The sequence below is a fragment of the Pyrgilauda ruficollis genome, unplaced genomic scaffold, assembly GCF_017590135.1.
Source record: "Pyrgilauda ruficollis isolate IOZ18807 unplaced genomic scaffold, ASM1759013v1 scaffold31, whole genome shotgun sequence".
NCBI classification, from domain to species: domain Eukaryota; kingdom Metazoa; phylum Chordata; class Aves; order Passeriformes; family Passeridae; genus Pyrgilauda; species Pyrgilauda ruficollis.
In genome coordinates this window covers 2219745-2240736 of record NW_024524489.1, presented here as the reverse complement: position 1 = coordinate 2240736, position 20992 = coordinate 2219745, and the positions used below count along the sequence as shown (strand labels likewise).

General features: G+C 38.2%; 1 protein-coding gene across 10 annotated transcripts in view; it reads right to left on the bottom strand.

Moving 5' to 3' along the window:
• USP34 (ubiquitin specific peptidase 34) overlaps positions 1-20992 on the bottom strand; it is a 112014-nt gene that overhangs the window by 13598 nt on the left and 77424 nt on the right. For all 10 annotated transcript variants that reach the window (XM_041474106.1, XM_041474112.1, XM_041474111.1 and 7 more), the window contains exons 43-67: positions 18632-18795; positions 17574-17639; positions 16309-16455; positions 16161-16217; positions 15977-16054; positions 15212-15306; positions 13991-14163; positions 13393-13546; positions 12550-12628; positions 11632-11685; positions 11441-11536; positions 10459-10523; positions 10287-10362; positions 10142-10189; positions 9715-9780; positions 8434-8514; positions 7245-7330; positions 5775-5943; positions 5618-5692; positions 4862-5013; positions 4393-4441; positions 4197-4301; positions 4029-4073; positions 2953-3057; positions 871-1018 (exon numbers count right to left, since the gene is read on the bottom strand). In XM_041474106.1, coding sequence (XP_041330040.1) covers positions 871-1018; positions 2953-3057; positions 4029-4073; positions 4197-4301; positions 4393-4441; positions 4862-5013; positions 5618-5692; positions 5775-5943; positions 7245-7330; positions 8434-8514; positions 9715-9780; positions 10142-10189; positions 10287-10362; positions 10459-10523; positions 11441-11536; positions 11632-11685; positions 12550-12628; positions 13393-13546; positions 13991-14163; positions 15212-15306; positions 15977-16054; positions 16161-16217; positions 16309-16455; positions 17574-17639; positions 18632-18795 — 2433 coding nt within the window. The remainder of the gene's footprint in view (positions 1-870; positions 1019-2952; positions 3058-4028; positions 4074-4196; positions 4302-4392; positions 4442-4861; positions 5014-5617; positions 5693-5774; positions 5944-7244; positions 7331-8433; positions 8515-9714; positions 9781-10141; positions 10190-10286; positions 10363-10458; positions 10524-11440; positions 11537-11631; positions 11686-12549; positions 12629-13392; positions 13547-13990; positions 14164-15211; positions 15307-15976; positions 16055-16160; positions 16218-16308; positions 16456-17573; positions 17640-18631; positions 18796-20992) is intronic.

The window sequence follows — 20992 nt, the reverse complement described above, 5'->3', positions numbered from 1 at the left end:
TTTACACAATCTGGTATTACTGTATTCACACTAGAAAAAAAACCCAAGCGGATAGAAGTAGCACAAAGCACGTTTGAAGGGGTGCTGGGATGTGCCACCTACATCCCTGTCTGCTGCCTGGCTCTCCCTGTGCTAACACAATGCATCCCACCACAGCATGTGACCCCAGATCCCATCACACAAAGCATCTCCCAGAGGTTTTCCATGACTGAAGTTGTCCATTGCTCAATCAAGAGGTCATTACCTCCTCAGAGATGTTTACAGCTGGAGCCTGTTGCAAAGCTGTACCTCCAGTTTTCCCATCTCCCTCAGCCACAGAAACATGTTAAAGGTCAGTGGCCTGTACTGTGGAGCCTCCTTTGTTACAAAAAAGGACACAGGGAAGGCTGAAAATGTTCTCTAGCAATATGACATTGTGATTCCCAGCAGGACAAACCAGAGAGCCAGAATACCCTGGAATCTGGGAGAAAGCACAGGCAGCTTCTCCTTGATCCCCAAGTTCAAAGGACTCAGCTGGAGATTCCTGTGGAAGAACAACATGTACTCCTCCCAGCTATTGTACAGCCACGTGATGGACACAATGGACAACCTCTGGAATTACCTCTTTTCCTTCTTTAGGTTTTCGTGGACCTTGCAGATTAACCACTTAAAAGAAAGAACCTACCAATGTATCATTCAAGATACCAAAGGAAAACAGTTTTTTCATCAAAACTGGTAACACCTCTGCATGAGGCACCACAGTTATCCTAAGATTTTAAACCCCAGCAATTCTAAAACAACTAGAAAAGGAAGAAAAGACAAACACAGGAGCATGCAACTCACTGCAAGAGGTGACAGATTAAAATTAAAATCCAATTAAAATCCACTTACAAGTTCTCACTCGAGGGTAGTTGTGTGCCAGGAGGAAACGTTCAACCCAGTTCTCCATGTTCTGCAGGACCCAGCTGTGAGCGAGTTTGTTCCGAGGGGTTTGCACAGCCAGCCAGTCCAGGCACTGCGAGGGGTTGTACTCAATCACCTGAAGGACAGGGGGAAAATCAAAAGGAATACATTAATCTTCCTACTATGCACTGATTGCATTAGAAACCCCTAAAATCACTTGCAACGTTTCTTTTTAAAATCACTTAGGGCTATCAAAGCACCTGCAAGACTGAGCTGCTCTGCACACAAAGGAAACCTTATTAAATTTCACTGGTTTGTGCTTCTGAACCTTGTTCACAGTTATGAAAGTTTAGTCTAAGCCTAGGAAATTACCCTGACTATTCTTTCTGCATCTTATGAGATATTTAGGAGTTGAAATATTTTAAGCACCAAGATGGAACAACATTGTCTTTATAGACAAGTATTTTTTAAAAATACCTAACACAAAGCCTTAACATTGAATCGGTATTTTTATAAGTTACATCAAAAGAAAATAAATGGTATGCAAAGATGTTCATACAGCTTCATGCTGAGGGTAACTACTGCATTTTTTACTGAATATACAATTTCAAGGAATAAATTCATCCAGCACTTTCCAAAGGCAATGAGTGCTGTTGTGCAAACCTTGAGAGAATAAGGAGATAACAAGGCTTCCTGTGCTTTTCTGGCTCTGTGCAGCTGGAAATCTATTGACATGAGGCCAACAAATGTTGTGTTCTTTTGTTAGTTTTTAAAAACTACTTTATTTCTACCTCAAGGCCCAGGTGCCCAGACAAGAAGAAGTTTTACCCTAAGGAAGCAGAGGTAGTAACAGGGCTGCTGAAGCTGTTCCCAGTTCCCCTACTCCACCTGAAGAATATGAGCAGCTGACATGACCGTAATTCTGCTTATAAAATTTTAATCTCATTTTAAAAATAAACACCTTAAGAACAATCTCCTCCCTTTATTTAAAAATGACAAATTGCTCTGTCAGGTTTCCTGGGTAATGGCTGGAGGGAATGTCCAAGAAGGAGACAATCATTTCTCAGTGTCTGCAGAGCTCAATCACTTTTTAATGACTTCCAGAAGCTGGAGAGGCTGTGAAAGGAGATTCTACACCCCAAGTCTGTGCATTCACTGCTGGGTCTCACATCCCTGTCTGCTCAATTTATACCCCTGGACCTGTGTCACCAGCTGGGTGTCACTGTGTCCCTTGAGATGTGCCATTTTATCTCCCTTTACCTGAGGTGCAGAAGTTACAGCTCATCCATCACATCATTTGTGATCCTACAGCTGCTCCTGACCAGGAGGAAACCCTTTGGAACAGCAACCCATGTCCCTCCCACAGTGCTCCAGCCCCATTTTTTAAAGGGAATTAAAAGGAATGAGCTGGTCCTCAGCAGTCTCCAGGCTGGCCATGCTGTTCTCAGCCAGGAATGAAGACAGTGAATTGTACTGGGAACACAGAAGTAGGTGAAGAGAAAGCTTTAATGGCTCATCTTGGCTCAGATGAAGGAATTCATCCCTGTGCCAACCTGGTTAAAAAGTCTCTCTCTCATTTGGAAGCACAAGCAAGGCTGGTCCTGCACACAGCAATTATCCAGCAGACTCAGTCTGGCACTGTTTTATGCATTAAAAGTGTTAATGGACATTTTACAGAGAACCAAAAATGTCAAGTGAATATTCAAGGAATCTGTACATAAAGGCCAAAAAAACCCACAACCAAATGATGGGTGTTCAAACATTTTACAGGCCTTGCAAAAGGATAACTAAGAAAACAATATGGAATTTGTCTAGAAAAAGCATTCTAAGCCCTTATTATGAATCAATTAATTTCTCATTAAACTAAAATTTGAAGTTAAGCTGGAAGAGCCATTAAGTTACAATAGAACTTTTTAATGTCTGTTGGCTGTTGCTGCTTATTCAAAAGAGGAATGGTAACTGAAAAATCATGGACTGATGCAGGAAGGATGACAACAAAATGCAAAAGAGACATAAAAGAACCAACAAGAGAAAGACAATTTAGCTTCTGTTTTATTTTACATATTGTACCTCCCATATCCTCTGCAGAATGTAAGAAGCAAAGGGTGGCATTCCTGGAGGTCCACCAGCAAACTCCATGAGCATGGTGAGCAATTTGAAAAAAGGATTGGCTGCCTGTAATGCAGAAAAGGGAAAAATATCCAATTTAATCTATTTCATTTCATCCACCTTTTTTTTTAAGAGTGTTTTTTAAAAATCCCAATGCCTGTAAGATTTCTATGAACTTCAGACATGAACACTTCTAATACTTTAATCCTTTGCTATTTAATCTGTACATAATCCATATATATCTATAAATTAAGGCACTGGTTACAGTCAGTGCAAAGCAACAGGATCATATGAGACAGGATCAGTCTAGGAGAAGTTATAGGAAATATATATATGTATGTATTTATTTATTACAGGAAATACAGACATTATTCTGGAAAAATTAAAAAATCAAGCTGTCCATTGTTGAAGAATTCACCAATTTATCCTGGTTTATATGACTAGCTCAGATAAGTTATTATTTTTATGTATTTACATAACATGGAATATGGATCCTGGGAAGTTTATCCAAAAGCATCCCATTTTGAGGTTTTACACAGCCAAGACTCATCCAGCTTTTAACAACATTTCAACCAAGTGGTTACAACTATAATTATATATTTTGCATCTGGAATCCATTTGGAACTCTCAGTATTGCTGTTATTACCAGGGCAGGAATTTACTCTGAATGAGAAATGTGTTTGCCTTAGCACAGAACTGCAAAACACTGCCCCAAATCTTGAAGAGTCTGATAATAAGTAATTATCTCCACTTATTCTTGCACACAATACTTTAATGTTACCAACTTTTTAAAAGGAATTCATACGGGTGGAGAATCTAGGAATGTTATTTGATTTGAATAAAACTTTCATCCTAAGTGGCACAGCAAATTTCTGTTTTACAGAACTCCACAAACAGTGCAGTTAGACTTCATTCAATAGCACAAAGACTTCCATCTTCCACGCAAGACTTTTGATGAGCCAAGGATTATTTCTGTGATTTAAACCAGGAAAATATGACTACAGATCATTTAGTGGACAGGTGGTGTGTTTACATACCTCAGGAGTCAGCTTTGCTATAGATGTGAACAGCATGGACACAATCTTGAAAAGAAAACACACAAAACTCACTTAGACTTGTGTTCACTGAGTTAAAATATTAACCATTACCCCATGAGACTGAGTAGAGGAGATTTCAAAGAACAGCTCCAGGTCCCTGCTACTCACGTGCTCCGCGAGGCGATTGTTGTAGCGGCACAAACTGAAAATGAGGTTGCAGGTTTGCCTGATGTTGATCCCATCACGGATGTGTTGGAATAAAAAAGGGAAACCCTGCAACAAACAAGCAGATACAGTACACTGCCTACAGCTACACACCACAGAGGGCTTGGGAGGCTAGAGCAGTCATTTTTAACTTGATTACCTTTCCTCCTGTCAGTGCTGCCATGTCGTTTTGTGACAAGGTCAAATGCCTAAAATACAAAAGAAAAAGAAAATTATTATTTTACTTCAGCCATGGTTATGGCCAGGGAGACACTCAGGACTGAGTGTTAGTTCATATTCTCCAGTATCACAGTATACAAGAGACAACAGAGGTGTTGATGTAAAACTGAACAACAACAACAAAAAGCTGTACCTGACTCAGATAAAAAAAGTTGTACTTGACTGAAAACCAAATGTGGGCAATTGAACGTGTTCAAGTATTTAACCCAACATTTGGATAACAACGACAGTCCCTTTTTAAGTTATTAAAAATATAATGGGCTCATATACAAGCTTATTTATGCTGTTAAAAAAGCCCACAATAAAACCCTCAGACAAACCCACAAAATCTCTGACTGCTTTCTGAACTATAAATTCTAAACTGATTTTGTTTTTTCAGAAGCTCTTGCCTTTCTGAGCGAGACTGTTCCACCAGAAGAGCAATCAGGGCAATCATCTTTTCAAGAGCAGCAGGCCTGTATTTCTCTTCTGCTAAGGAAAGGATATCTTCCTCTTCCTCCTCTTCCTCCCCTTCTTCCTCAGAAAGCACTTCCACCTGGGGCTAAGGAAAAACCAGAGAACTTCAGTGTGGACATTCCGTGCCTTCATCTCAAAGGCCTCTGCATTACCCTGTCCTTTATTGCAAACAACTTCATCAACTTGCATGAACCAAACCAGGCAAGTATCTGATCAACTGACTTGCACACTGAAACATTCACTTTGCACAAACAAAACTGTATTTGCAAATGCAAGAAGTAGGCTGGCTGAAGATATGGTCTATTTAACAAAAAGAGCAGGTAAATTTAAGAAACTAAGTTGTACACAATAAAAGTAATCTTGATTGATACCATTAGTATCAAGTTAAGGGCAGCTTTAATTGCTCCTAAGTTGTACACAATAAGAGTAAGTAATCTTGATTGATACCATTAGTATCAAGTTAAGGGCAGCTTTAATTGCTTTTACTCAGTGCCTATTTCTATACTAAACAATAATAGTCGGTTCAACATATTTTTTTTAATATTATATTCACTTAAACATTGAAAACAACTGTAGAAATGAAGCAGTTTTAATGTAGCAGCTGAAAGATGATTCAAGATACAGCAGCAATGATGACAGATGTGAAACAGGAAAGATTAGCTCCTGTTATATAAAATGCTCAAACTTACATTCTCAGGCCCCTTGGTTCCCATGTAGAAGTGGACCATTGTGGATATGGCTTGCAGAGAGAGCAAGAACTGGCTCTGAAAAACGCAGGGATGGGATTACTCGCAAACTCATTTGTGCACAGACACTAGAACTCCCCAGATCCAAGGCTACACTCACCTCCTCCTCCCCCATTTTGGCAAACTCGTAGAGGAAGGCGAAGTACTCGGTGAGGTGCTTGCTGTGGGGCTTGACGCCGTGCTCCATGATGGACAGCAGCGTCTTCACGAAGCGCGTGACGCACGAGCGGCTGCCGATGTCCTCCACGGGCCCGTCCATGTCATCGGAGCTGCCACAACAACAGCCAGGGTGGGGATTGCACACAGGGCACTGAGTCATCCTGAGCCAGTGCAAACAGAGCGATTCACCACAATTCCTGCTTTGTCCTGCTCTCTGATCTCTCACCCCCATCCACAGCCTGGGGAACAACCAGCCCAACCTAAGGGAGCATCAGGCACTTGAAATGCTGAGGAGTTCATCAAATTAGTGTTGTGAATCAAGATGCTGCACTGGAAAAGAATTCTCAGAACAACAGTATTGGGCATCTTCTACTTAAAATCATCCTCTTGATTTGCATGTTGAATTTGATGGGAATGCAATTATAGCTATGGAACCAAGGCAAGGCACCCTCCAGAACACCAGAGCACCCTGGCAAGGCAGAGAACATCCACCTTCAGCCTCTAAACATTAACTCTAAACATTAGACACTCTAAACATTAACTCTGCATCATATATAGTAATTTTACAGCTCAAAATCCCACTTCTAAAATGGAAAGTACAGATCTGCTTTTCACTAGATTCATGCAGCTACTTAATGAGAAATTTAGCCTCAGACATCTGCTCAAGGTCAGACCTTGTCACTGAACAAAACCAAGTCACAGACACAAGCAAGGCTTCCAAAGCAAATTCAATTCTACTTTTTGCCATGAAAATTGTGTCTTCATGTCCTGAATTTTGATATGGCAGCACAGTTATTACTAACTCTGCCATTTTCGCTCTGGAGAAAATTTATTATCACAAACACAACTTTAACATAAGAGGTGAAAGAAAAAACTTTTTTTTTTTCTCATCATGTATCAAAAAGATACATGATGAGAAAAAAAGTTTAAGTGTTTCATAATTGGAGATAAAGTGACAGTTTTCTTGATGATAAGGAGAGCAAAGGAGGATCTAAGAGGGCCCTTCCTCCTTTTTGAAAAAACCTGTGCTTTAGTTATAGGCTTAACCCCTGATCTCCAAACTCTTTTACAGGATGTACAAATAAAAACTTCCACCTTTGTGCCTCCAGATCCAATTCACAGAAGGATTCTCAAGTCTGAGCAGTGAGATTTACACTTGCAGTGTCCAAGTGATAGGAAAAATAAAGACCATGCTGAAAACCTACTCCAAGGAAGCAAACGTTTCAAACCATTTGACACTGCCCTTTGCAGCCCTACTGGTATTTTTAAATAAATCAGAGCAGTTTGGGCAGAATAATGAAGAACAATTAGCACTATTTCAGCTTTACATGACTGTTTTGAGTGACTCATCAGTAAAAGCAGCTGCAGCAATGCATGGAATGAACAGAAATTGGCAGGGGGATTATTTTACCAGTCTTCCATTCCTGGCTGTAGATAAAGGTGTGCATGCACTGGCCTCAACCTCTGGATCACGTGGATACACAGGCGCTGGAACATCTGCAAAGAGAGCAGGGAATGAGCTGCACACCTCCAGTCCTCCACAAAAAGGTCATTGTGTCACTCCCAAGCAAAGATATTCTGTCTCCAAGTCCCACTGCCAGCTCCTCACAGGTTCAAAGTTGGAAAGACAAAGCTGAGATCGTATTTTAGCAGCAAAACCAAAGCTGGTTTTTAGGAACAGATCTCATGGAGGAACCCTAAACCCAGCCTTTAATACTGGTGTGCACAGAAACATGACTCTACTTTTTTCCTTCTATCTCTACTGTCTGAAACATTTTGATATCTTTGGCAATATTTTTTTTTAATTTTGCTGCTGGCTCATAGGAATTCATGTGAAAATTTGAAGGAAATTCCTTCCACTAATTTTTATTTTGTAAAGCACTCATGAGAAGACCTTGCCTAAGACTTTGCATAATGTTTTGCCATGAAATATATTCTTTTACTGAGGCATTGCATCCAAAAACTATGTATGGGTCTGCATGGAAATACCACTTCAATAACCAGAAATCCAGCTGAAGAATTCAGGTGACATTAAGTAAACGTTAAAGTTTATACCTGAACAACTTGCAAAGAAAGTACACTTGTAAGTGACACTATTAACACTTGGGTTTGTGAATGTCCAAATGCTACTAATATAGGGGTTTTATTTTTAAGTATTTCCAGAAAAGGGCATTAACAAAGCTTTGTGGCATAATATTGTAAAATTACCTCGACCCACAAAAATATACTACAGAAGTTTCAAATTGGAGCTTTGAGGAGTACTGAATGTAAACAGTTTGATTTTTTTTTTTGTTTTCTGACGGTGGAGCTTGATGAACTATTGTTGAATTAATTCAGAAAAACCCCAATTTTTTAATGGAAAGTGTTCAGATTTGTAGAGATGAAGAGGGAGTCACAGAAACCTTAATTTGCATCTACTGTGATTTAGTGATCCTGACTGTACAGCTATGCTGGGCTGTTTCAAACAGTAACACTCCCGTGGCCAAATATCTTCAGACAATTACAGGTATTCACTGAAACTGTCAGAATCACAGCCCAGAACTGTCTGCTTCTGCTCACAGCTCAAGCAGTCACCTGACTTGGAAAGGAACTTTTCTTACCTGCCTCACAATCTGATTGGGACACTTTATTAGAATCTGCATTGGCCACCAATCATCATCAGCCATTCGATCCAAAAACCACTGCAGAAGATACATACTGTGTTAGTTTTGTTCCACACTTGCTCTAGTCCAATCTTCTTTTTTGCATGATATTAAAGTCTGAAGAGAAATCGATGTTACTATTATTAAGGAATAGGCAAGTTTTAATCCAAGGGAAATCTAAAATGTCTTCTGTGCATGAAGGAATAAAGAAATAAAGATCAATAGCAGTAAACAGCAATATAAATTTATATCTGGTATCTTCTCATCCCTGTGCTCTGCATGCCATTAGAAAATTACCTGGAAGAACACACTTAACCTGCAAAGTGATGTCAACAGCATAACAACTATGCTTACAAAAAAGCATAACCTGAAGAATCTTGTAGAAGAGTGATAGGATTAAACAGAGCTTCTCAAGTTAGATCTCGTTTGCATTTTAACAAGTGGAAAAGCCTCATGGCCTCCAGAGACCCAGAAAGTATAAAACTAACAGGGAATGACTCATTCCAAGTCAGACTCAGCAAATAACACAGCTCAGTCTTCTCACTCCCAGAATTTTGTTTGAGTCACAAGGAAAGACAGTTCAAAATGAAGAATCATTGTTCTTACTTTTAATTGTATTTGAGTATTCTTTACTACATTAAATGTCTTCACTCAGACATCTCAGGACTACACCCCACTGAGACAACTGTACACCCAAATACTGAATGTCACATAATTTATCAACTGTGAATCAATTTATAAAAGCATAATGGATTTAACTCCTTTCTACTGAATAAAGTTTAAGGCAGGACACAGTCCTGCCAGGCTCCTTGTACATTTACATTATCACAGAAACACTTTCAAAACTTTTCTTCAGTATCTCAAAATTGCTTTCAGCAAGACCACAGCAAATTCTTTGTCTTTCCATGTCTCTTGTGTGAATTAATTTCAGCAAGTCTTCATTACACAAGTCACTATGTAAAAATTCATCAAATAAAGAGTTTGTGACACTGGCTCTCTCTTATTCCAGTGACAAAATGATTTTGGCCTGTGGTCTCAACAGAGGTTTCTGCAAATAAAAGCTAAGTCATTCCCCAGGATCTGCAGTAATCAGAGAGGATGAATTTCATCTCACAGAGCACAAATATACTAAATACAGCAGTTCATAGTCCAAAATATTCCAGGGATACGAACCTCCAGGAAAGTTAAACAATATATAGAAAGTTGGTTTGTACTTTGCTGAGTTCCTAAGTCACTTACTTCACAAGCTGCCTGACTGTTATTAAACTGTTTTGTTAACAGTTCAATCCACTGAAGCATTGTAGGCTGTGAAAAGAAATACAGGAAAAACTGTAACTTCAAATAATGAATTCCAGCACAACCTTTAAACATTTCTAAATGGTTCAGTAAAGCACCAAATCTTAAGAATTATTAATAATAAAAATTGTATGAATCAATAATACATTGCACCTACAGAAAATACCAGTCTATACATTTTTACATACACATTATATTCCACTGTGCACTGCTCACTATAAATGTGGTAAATGACACTCTAAACATTAACTTTGCATCATACACAGTAATTTTACAGTTCAAAATCCCACTTTTAAAATGGAAAGTACAGATCTGCTTTTCACTAGATTCATGCAGCTACTTAATGAGAATTTACAAGTAAATTGAATACCTTTTCCTTTGAATGAATAAATGTCTCTAGTACAAAGGAAGTGCTTAACTGGAAAAAAAAATGGCACCATTAATTTAGAATGCATGAATTAAAATATTAACAAGGAAATAGTTAAGAGAAGATGAGATTCTTTGGAAATCCTTACCTTTGCTGTCATCAGAGAAACCGCTTTTGGATCTGGTAGTGTACTTGGGATGCTACTACACAACTGCCACATAAACCTAGAGTCAGTAATTTTATTTGTTAATTAAAATAAACAATGATAATCTGCAAGAAGAAAAGAAGTATTAATATTACATTTTAAAAGAAAAACTTACCCAAAATATGTATGTTCAAAAATGTTCTTGTCTTGAAGGAACTGCATATTATCATGCCATATCCACTGAAGAAAAAATGCTACCATCAGATACAAGAAAGCAGTTTACTTCACTACTTAAGCATGATTTTAAAAATATTTAAATGATTCCAAGGCTAAAAGCCACAAAATTTTTCTGTATGAAAAACTATTTCTGAAAGCACTTTCTTTAGTTTAAAGAATTGGTTCAAAACTGTCTTACAGTGTTTTAGTGTGTATTGGCTGTGCCTGCCATGGGACTGCAGAACAGAGCTTCAAACCTCCTCTTTCTGTGGCCTCATTTTTACAACTCAATTATTCACAGTTTTAGGCTAAAATTTGGAGAACAACAAGTTTAAAAAGAATCACAGCTGAAGTCTAACCCAAAGCTTGATGAGCTCTGAGAACTTCTGATAAATTCCTAAAGACCTAAATACTGATAAATTCCTAAAACCTCCATCATTAAACCAGAACAGGATTTCTGCCATGTCCCCTGTTCCTCTCTCTGAAGTGATGTTTTTGATCACATCAATTCATAGTGATTTTCACAGCAATACAGTTTAAACATTTAACTCCGATAAAAACCTATTCATATTTTTAAGACCAAGAAGGATAAAAGCATGATCTGATTTGCTGGCTAGGAATGAAGAGACATTTTCAATTAAGAACCAAAAATGCCACACTTCTGGCCAGAGGGAGCAGGGACATTGAATTTTCCAGGTGGCAAAAAGAGATTTATAGCATATACAGGACAGAAATGAGGAAACATCAAAAATTCACATAAAATATAAATCCTAATTCCCTTCCTATCCCATGACCATCTCCTCAGGAGGACAGTGAAATGAAAGGACTGCCACCTTAGTGATTTAAATTATTTTTGCTTTCCTATATTTATTCAGATTTCTGATGTGTTTAGAGCCTCCTAGAGTGTTTTAAAATTGGTGTTAAAACAAATCAACTTGTACCTCCAGCAATTCTGATGAAACATCAAATTTGTAGTCTTTGCCATTTTCCTCCTCTGGCTCCATCCGTTTATAAAACAGCATGTAAGCACTGTGTGTCTTGGAGAAAAAAACATCTGTATAATTTTTGCTTTGAGAGAGAAATCATGAAATCAGAAATATAATCACACAACAAGGGTTTGGAAGAGAAATACCTTTTCAAAGGAGAAGTCCATAAACTTATCAGTAACAGAATCGTAAGTTTTTGTCTGTCAAGAAGAAAGCAAAACCATTAATTACAAGTTTTTTAATGCTTTAGTTTCTAACAGCTTGTGACAGCTCACTTGCACATTTATTTCATAATATTTATGAGGGTTGCTGACAATTTAGCTCTTGCTCAAAGCAGTCCTGATTCTTTTTTTCTTCTCTGGCCTCTTTGAATTTTCAAAGCTACTATGCAATACTCTACCTCCATCCCAAGCAATTTCCTGGCTCATCCATCTCACTGACACCTCTTCTTTAGAGGCATCTAGAGGTATTTTATCTATGTGCCAAACAAAGGAATTTTTTTGTTTTATTTCAGCATATTGTCTTTCCCAGACAAGAGAAGCTGTCTCATGCCCAGGACTGCTTTAGTAAGATACTGTGTTATCTATAATGTGCTTTATATCATGTACACAGCTATAAATAATGATCAATTCAGGCACAACCTGAGAACATTTGAGTGTTGTTTGTATTAATAATGTGTAAAAATATTCCAGCTGATGTCACAGGCAGTGACATAAGGCATAGACAAAGATCAAAATGCCCCTTTTTTCCCAGAATACACCTAAGCTTGAAGTAATGATTCCTTCAATGGTCTGAGCTAAGCAGCCACCCCAAGCAAGGATTCCTAAATCAGCTCCAGACTCACTTTCTAATACCTGAATAAAAGGCCTGATGAAAACCAGATTTAGTAAAGAAATACCTCTTGTTTGCAGAGACACTTCACTAATTAACTTTGCTTCATTAGTAATACCTGTACTGTACTTCTGACAGCTTCCTTTTAAAGCCTCATACAAAGACCTGGGCTGTAACAGGTTGTAACTGATACTGGAAGAGTTGAACGTGACAAAAATGCAGTCCCAACTTACAGTCATTTCTCCACCAAAACATTCAGAAGCAAGCTGGGCAGAGTCGAAGGGTTTCACTTCAGCATCATTGAAAAGGTACCTGCAAGGCAGGAGGAGACTTTGAACCAACTGCTGCTCATCTCCAGGGGCAAATAAAGCCTCAGGAGCCCTCCAGTGACTCCTCAGATTGAAACATTCCTATTCATTTCTCATGTCTTGGTTAGATCCCAGCAAATGAAAATCTGGTCCCAAAGTGACTTCCTTCCAATAACACCAAACAAGGAGGCACCTCTGGGATCCCACTGGAGCAGGGATTAGGTCATGAGCTGCTTCTGTTTCAGAAATGCTCTGGCTGTTCTACAGAACAGGAAGAGAGGAAACCTTGTCTCCCATGTCAGGGCTCCAGTGAGAAATGGAGATACCACATCCAAAAACAGCAGGCAGAGTGTGCCCTGCTTTGTTCTGTCTCCCTCCTCCTTCCCATGCCCATGTCCCTCCCCTTACCCAAATTCTCCAGCCAGAAATGTAGCTGGATCCTCATCCAAGGTACCAAGCAGATTTCAGGAAGGACAATCTAGGAAATCTTTTGTGCTGCAATAATTCCAATCTAGTCCCATCAGGAAGCAATCCCTGGCTGTGGTGAGGCCAGCACAGCATTCCCTGCCACCCCTGTGTCTGAGGGATCACAAAACCCTCCTGGCTACTGATCTGTAGGCCAATAAATCAATATCCTTACAACTAGCAAATTCCAACAGCTGTGCTTTCCAGAGGAGCCTACAGGATGTATCCCCTATATAACTGCACCTAACAAAGCCAATAAGATTTAGTTATTAAAAATATGGAAATATAAATGGCACAGCTCACCACTTGTTGTTTTTGTAAGCATGAGGATTGACAATGTCCCTGATAAAACTGTAGTAATGCCCCCCATCTGCTGTTCCTGTGTGAACTGTCACACCAATCAGGTCATACTCATAACTCTCAGTTTCCTTCAGATATCCACCATCTTCCTTAAAACCTGAAAGAATTCAATACCATATTTAATCAGTTATTTCCTAACATCCAAACTTCAACATTAGCAACAAACTGGATGTAATTATCTGCAATTCCTCTCATAATTTACAAAAAAAACTATAAGATTAATTCAAATTAAACAGTATTTGAAACAAAAAATTGGCCATTTTTTTATGTGAAATACAGTCTGTGACTTTGGGAATACAGATTGATTAAAGCTATCTTTACAAAAAAAAACTATAAGATGATTTCAAATTAAACAGTATTTGAAACCAAAAATTGGCCATTTTTCTTATGTGAAATACAGTCTGTGACTTTGGGAATACGGATTGATTAAAGCTATGTTTGATTTTATTTGCTTCTGTTCTGTATACAGGAGGTGAATACACAAATAAATACACAGTGCATAATACAGACAGAGAGCCAAAGCTAGCTCAATCCATTTTACCTTCTTTCCTGTCATTTTTCCCCATGAGGAAATCTTCAGTGTAGGGTGTCATGTCCAAACGTAAAGGGAATGAAAAATGGGTGTTGACTTTCTCCTTCATCATGGTCACCATATTAAATGTATATCTCATGGTGTTGAAGCTTAAGATACGAGGTAGTTTCTTAAAACATGCCCTGAAGGATCACAAAGAAACAAGATTTTAAAAAGCTTAGGAGGGTGAATTATATTTTCACAGAGATTTTAAACATTTATTTCAAGTGTAACATTGGAGATCTGTTGCTAAGACATGAATATAAAATTCAGCTCTTACAGTGCCCCAGAGCAGGGCAGACTGACTGCAGCAGGGAGGTCAAATTTAGCCCATTAAACAATTCTGTTTATGCTGTCACTGTACCTTGGAACAAACAGCAAATTTACTCACATGGCAGGAACCAGCTTTCTAAAACAGTATCATAAAATAAGCCATGAATGAACTCAACAATGCAAATCCCCTCACTGCAGGGAGTTACCATCTTCCAAAAGACAGAGGCAGAACATCTCCTGCATTAAATCTCATAAAATCTGCAATAATGACTTCCAAGTAAGTTACTCTCTCACCCATGTCATTTAAAACAACAAGGTTTTCCAACTCTAACAAAGGAATTTCTTAGCTGCAATAACAAGACAACATAAAATTTTAATTTACTTTCTCTTTATAAGCAGACTTTGAAAAACATGGAAACATTTTTAAAGCTACAAATTTTAATTAAGAAATTCAGGGTGACATGAAACCTAAGCAATTATCCTGCATAATGAGCAACCAACCAACCTCTGAAAGCATTTAGTATTTAAATCCAGGACAAATGTCTCCAAAGGTGCTAATTTCTGGGGTTTTTTTAATTAAAAAAGGTCATGAACATTTTTCTGTGTCTTTTGCTAAGATACTTTGGATTCTCTGTTTTGGAAATTTGATTTCCTTCTAATTTCTGCTTTGCACAGGAATCCTTACAGGCCTACAAGATATAAACTGAATCAAAGAGCAGTGCTGTTCCACCTAAAGGATCACTGTTATTCCAAATGGAATTCCAGGGATTTACTAAACAGGATCCTTACAGGCCTACATGATATAAACTGAATGAAGAGCAGTCCTGTTCCACCTAAAGGATCACTGTTATTCCAAACGGAATTGCAGGGATTTACTAAACAGAAACACCAGGAATATTTATTTCTTCTTGGCCACACCTTTTCTCAGCCCGCACTTTCTTCCCACAGTGAGAACACGTGTACATGTTGTCACCTTCCAAGGTATCTTTAATAGTTACTTCATCAAGAGATTCCTACATGGAAAAAAAAAAACAAAAAAGGAGTTTACATTTATCTTGGATGTTTATATCTTGTGCTTACATGGCCTGCTTTCCAAACTCCTCCCTTTCAATCTTACTCTGAGTTTGATTAACATTTCCATAAGTTATGAAAATAAAGCCCCAACATTTTTTACAGAAGAGCACACACCTGAACTAAGAGAAGAGCTTGACAGGAAAAACAGTTCCTAACCCACATACAGAATTAAGGAACCAACTCTTAAAAATGGTACTCAATATTCCAAGCTGTCTCCAAGAACTCAAATCTGTTAAATTCAAATTTCAACTGTGGGAATAATGGTTGTTTAAAAAGCTTGAGAAAGCTTTAAATTAACTTCATAAGCAGTAGTACTTGCAAATGTTGAATCTTTTGACATTTACAGTTCCTATATAAAATGACCACAGCATGGTTAAAACAAGTAAATAGGGATTACTGACTGTAAAACAACAGCCAATGGCTATTGTTGGCTCCAGCTGATGGCACACAGCAGTGAAAAGCTGAAACTAAATCACCTCATAATATCAACCTCAGAACACCCCAAAACTGGAGTGCAGATAAAAAGCACTGACATCTTCAAGTGTGTGGCAGTGTTTTATGCCCTTTGTAGCTGAGATCTGAGACTCATCTCAGCCTGGCATTACTTACATAAATATTCTTCATGTCTGCCACCTGGCACCTCACTGTGTAGAACTCCTCAGCTGTCTGACTCACATGCTCACAGTCCTGAACAAAGGCAAGAGAAAAACAATGCAATCACTTTCTTTTTTTTTTTTTGAGAAGTTAAGAAATAATTATCTTTAAAAGATCAGGCTAGAGAAGGAGCACTTACCAAAGAAACGACATTGTTTGTGATAACACCTCCAAACAAACTTTTCACTGTGTTTTTCTGTGAATGAAAGAATAAATACATTTGTCAAGGCAATCTGAGCAAATCCCTAAGTTCTCAAGCTCCCTTTTGCTCCCTCTTAATAACTCACCAGTTCTGGAGACATTTCTTCTATTTTTGTTATTAGGTCAGTGAAGAACTCAGTCATGTCTTTCTGCTCTCCAGTGTTCAAGGGCTGCTTATCCATGGTGTAGGTTTTACAGAAAGGCCTTGGGTTGTAGGCCTTACATTCACTTTCCTTTGGATAAAAGACACCAAACAAAACCAAATCAACCCCAATCTTTTTCTTTTCAAGTTACACTGATGTACCACACACACATATATGAATATCTGTTTTAAAAAAGACATCTTTTACATACAATATGCTTATTAGGCAGGATAATTTCCAAAATGTTTAAATGTTTCTGCTGAAATGCAAAGCAGTTTTTAACTAATTGATAACCATTATCATGCTACCAGTGAGTAACATATCATTAGTAAAAAAGTATTAAAATATTTAGGAAATACTTCATAAAATAAATCATTAAAATAAAATATCTTGGCTGAAGATGTGACACGTGCAATTTCTGCATATCTGTTGAGACACAAAATAAAATGTGAGAACATCAGCTTGTATTTATGTATTTCTGGACATTGCTGACTTAAATCTTGCCAAGTGCTCAATTCTCATTCAGACTCCTCTATGTTTTCATCTAGTTTTCAACAGGATGTGTTTAGCCAGAGAAAAGAATGTGCAGCATAAAGCAATTCTTTAGAATCCATCCCCATTCCACTGCCTTGCACACTGGGAATGCAGGACTCACTCACTCTGATCTCTTTTAAGGATGTACAGCAAGACAGCACCTCCTGTAAATATTGCCTTTTTTTAGAAAAAAGTCTTTCTTCAAGATTTAAATGATGGTAAGTCCTGCTATGACTTTCTGTTCCTCTATTTTTTTCTGCTTAAGTGAACACCCAATTTAATAATTTCTATGATTCATGGGAGGCATTACAAGTCAAGATTTTTTTCCCCATCTGTCTTCAAAGTGATTGTGAATTTCTTACACAAAACCATTGTCAAGACATTCAACTCTCCTCAGGTTTTTTCATTATTTCAGAATTTTTTCAGTGTTTTAACAGCAGTGAACACCTGGCAAGTGCTTCAATTTTGTTTGGTCCTGGAACTCAACATTTTGCTGCATTTCAATGGACTAATCTTTAAATACTGGAGCAAGGAAAATGCAATGAATAAGAAGAATGTATTTTATTTTATCACCAGGGAAACTCCACCTCCCCAACACCTTTACAATTTATTGAACTATGTACAAAGAACCTCTAAAATAGGACACTTTCTAAAACACCCTCTTTCACACCTACCATTAGGTATGTAAACATCTTCTGGAGTTCCAGCAGAGTGGTCTTGTGTTTCATATCTTCTGAATACTATCAGAAATTAATAAAAGAAGACTTGATCTTTTTGCTTATTACTTTCCAAAAACATACATTAAAAAGATGTAACATCCAAATAAAAGCCCAATTACTTTATTATGGGCCATTAAGAAAAATGACTGTGTACAGGAACACACAGTCTGTTATTTTCTATTTAGAATTTTTATACTTATTTTACACTTTTTTTGTAACCTGAGAATAAAATAACTCCATTTTCTAAAAATTTATTGCAGGTAGGAGCTTTTGGGGAAATATTAGAAAGTATTAGTGGTTTTGGAAGATTTTTTTTTCATTCACAGATGTTGTGAGGGCTCTGAACAGCCCTCTCCATAACGCATTTCCTGTGCAGATCAGCAGCTTCTCTTATTTAGCTTTTTATTTACATTTATAAATGGCAAATCCAGAAGTTACATGGCAAGTACCAGCAATGAACAATGACAGAAGATGATGAGGTCACTGCCAATTAGGGTGACACACATTCTGTGTGCCCTGTGATGTCAGGGACCAAAATGATGCTTTCTCTCTTACAATAAAGAGATAAAAGTGATAACATTGCATTTCTGGATGTCAACCAAAGTGTGATAATTTACAGGACCTGCTGCACTTCTGGTAGCTCGAGATAACTGCTCTGGGACTTGATAAACATTCATGAAAAAACATTTCTTAACAAAATGACAAATCAGCAGTTCAGAAACAACAGACAATTCACATAAACCCAAACCTGAATCAAGCTACTTGAAAGCAACAGAAATATGACTTTTAGAACATTTTATTTCAATGCCACCTTAAGGACCTACATTAAATATTTAAGGAAAAAATCTCTTCACTTCAGACACCAGCAAAAGCATCCAACTACACAAAAAGCAGACTAAACCCTGAAGAAATATTCTGTATCTAGATGTAAGTGTTAGAAGCAAATCTGTATTTTTTTCAGTATTTGCACGGATTCTGAATGTGAATTTCTATCCAAGCCCCCCCCCACTCACCTTTGCAGTGAAAATTGCTTGTCTGGCCTCTGGGATCATGTACAACTGCTGAATAGTGGAGGCCAAGTAACACGTGGCTCCAAGGTTGGTTAAACCCACAAACCTGCACTCAGCACGAACGTCATCGTGGGGCCAATAATCCCACTTGTAAGGTGCATGGGAAGCTGTGAAAAGCAGCAATCACACAGAGGGAAAACAGTAAATTCAGAGTGCAATTTGCAAAAATACAAATACAATGAAAAGCTTGATGTTCACACTAGTAAAATGTCACTGGTTATGCACTGTACATTTAGAGGCAGGAGCCAGACTGTGCCTGATCTTTAGGAAAATGGATTATATATTCCTCAGGAAAATCTTTAAAACCTCCTGCAACACCACTTTGGGCTGCAAGGGGCTCTCTGTGCTCTCCAAATGTCAAGTGAATCAGACTGAAATAGCTATTTTCTTTTCCTCTAAGCTTTCTATTCCTCTGAATTTCACAACAGATGCAGGGATGGATTTCTTACACAGGGAGGCATCAGACAAGTTTGGCAGGGCTGAGTGACTCTTTCATGAGCCTTGTTCTGATATGACTGCCAAGAAATCAGAAGAATGGGAAAGATCTTCTCATCTGCCAGTCAGGAAGATGGTAACCAGCTTAGACAATCTTCCTTGGTATCCAAGAAGCTGGACACAAACCCTTGCAATGCATCCAGCTTTGCTATTCATCCCCAAAGATGTCACTCTCTGAAATCACAGTGTGTCCCACAAATAATTCAGTACCTCTGCTCAAGTATATGTTCAGATAAAGAGGAAAAAGAATCCCCAAAAATAGTCTGGATTTATTTTACAATCCATAAAAGCTATGTGGGGTTCAAGACTTAAACTTTAAATCCTCAATTATTTTGTCACAGATGAAAGACTCATTAGGGATTCTTCTCAATCCACACTATCAGACAGAAATTCAGGAAATATTTGGCATCCTCACATCTTCAGAGACCAGACGCTCAAGATTTTCTGTTGCACAACAAATAATAGTTGTAATCTTCATTTTGGCATTGGCACCAAAACAACTATTAGCCCTGAAGCTCCAAGGAGGGAAGAAAAGAGCTTTAATTCTCCTGTTTCAGCAAACCTCAGTGGTGTGACCTCAGGTTACCTGGGCTGGTCAGCCAGTTGAAACAAAGCTCCCCTGCACATTTCACCTCCTAAAGGAGGTCATTAGGCTGGCAGAGTAATCCAAAATTCCCTCCCTTAACTGCAATCCCTAAATGACAGCATCCTAATTCACCCCTTCTGATGTTAAGGACTCAGCATCTCTGCCAGCCTAGAGCTCATCAAGCTCTAATTGCAAAGCAATCAGTTGACTCCTCTGTACTTCACAGAGCAGCTGGGAGGATCTTCCACCTCCTTCCATCTGACAGAGAGCATTCAGGAATTTGACAAGGACTTTCTCAGGATGACCTTGTGTTCCCCACCCTGGGATTTTTTAAGTGACTGACTTCATTTGTGTAATAAAATTTTTCCTTCTCCATATGGATCTTAACTAGAAAGGCAAATTTGAGGCTCGTTGATGTCGATCTTCTTTATTCCTCACTGTTGTTATAGAAACCAGCTTTTTCTCAGGAAGACATGGGGAAACTTGAAACCAAACTTGCAATGTTCACATTCTATTTTAAGCAAACTAAAGCTGAATTTTTTCCTCTCAGAATGACCATGCATTTCTTTATATTCAACCTTCTGCCGATGATCCTGCTCCAGTGATAACACCAGACATGATCTTTAACTTGCTGGAAAGTGAAGCACCTCCTCTTTGAACTGAAGGGTTTTATCAGTCTTTAAAGAAGCAAAACTCAAAAATATTGCAAGAAATTTTATGAACAACTGAAGATACCTAAATCCACTCTTCAGCGAGACCAACCTGAATGAACTGTGTGCCAAGAAAACACATTTAATACTAAAGCCAGGATGGAAATTTCTAATATTTCCCTTCATGTTTCTCCAAAGAAGGATGGAGGGATAGGCTTAAGACTAAGGTTTTTGAAGACTAGTAAGATTAAAGGGATAACAAAGGGGAAAAGTCCAGTTTCAACAATCTTTGGATCACAACAATGGAATAACAAGCTCTTAAACAAATGAAGTATCACAAGTTCTGTATCGGGTGCACATCACAGAAACAACAGCACTGTAATATTACACTATAATAGCCAGGTGTAATAAAATTAACATTCATGCAAATGAGAAATGCTGGATATGGAGCAGGAGCACAGAGCAGAGAGTTCTGGAGAACTTGGGATGAACAAAATCCAGGGAAGAGTGTTTGGAAGAAAGCAACAACTGTGGTAAATGTTACAGAGGAATTACTGAGATTTGGAGTGAGGA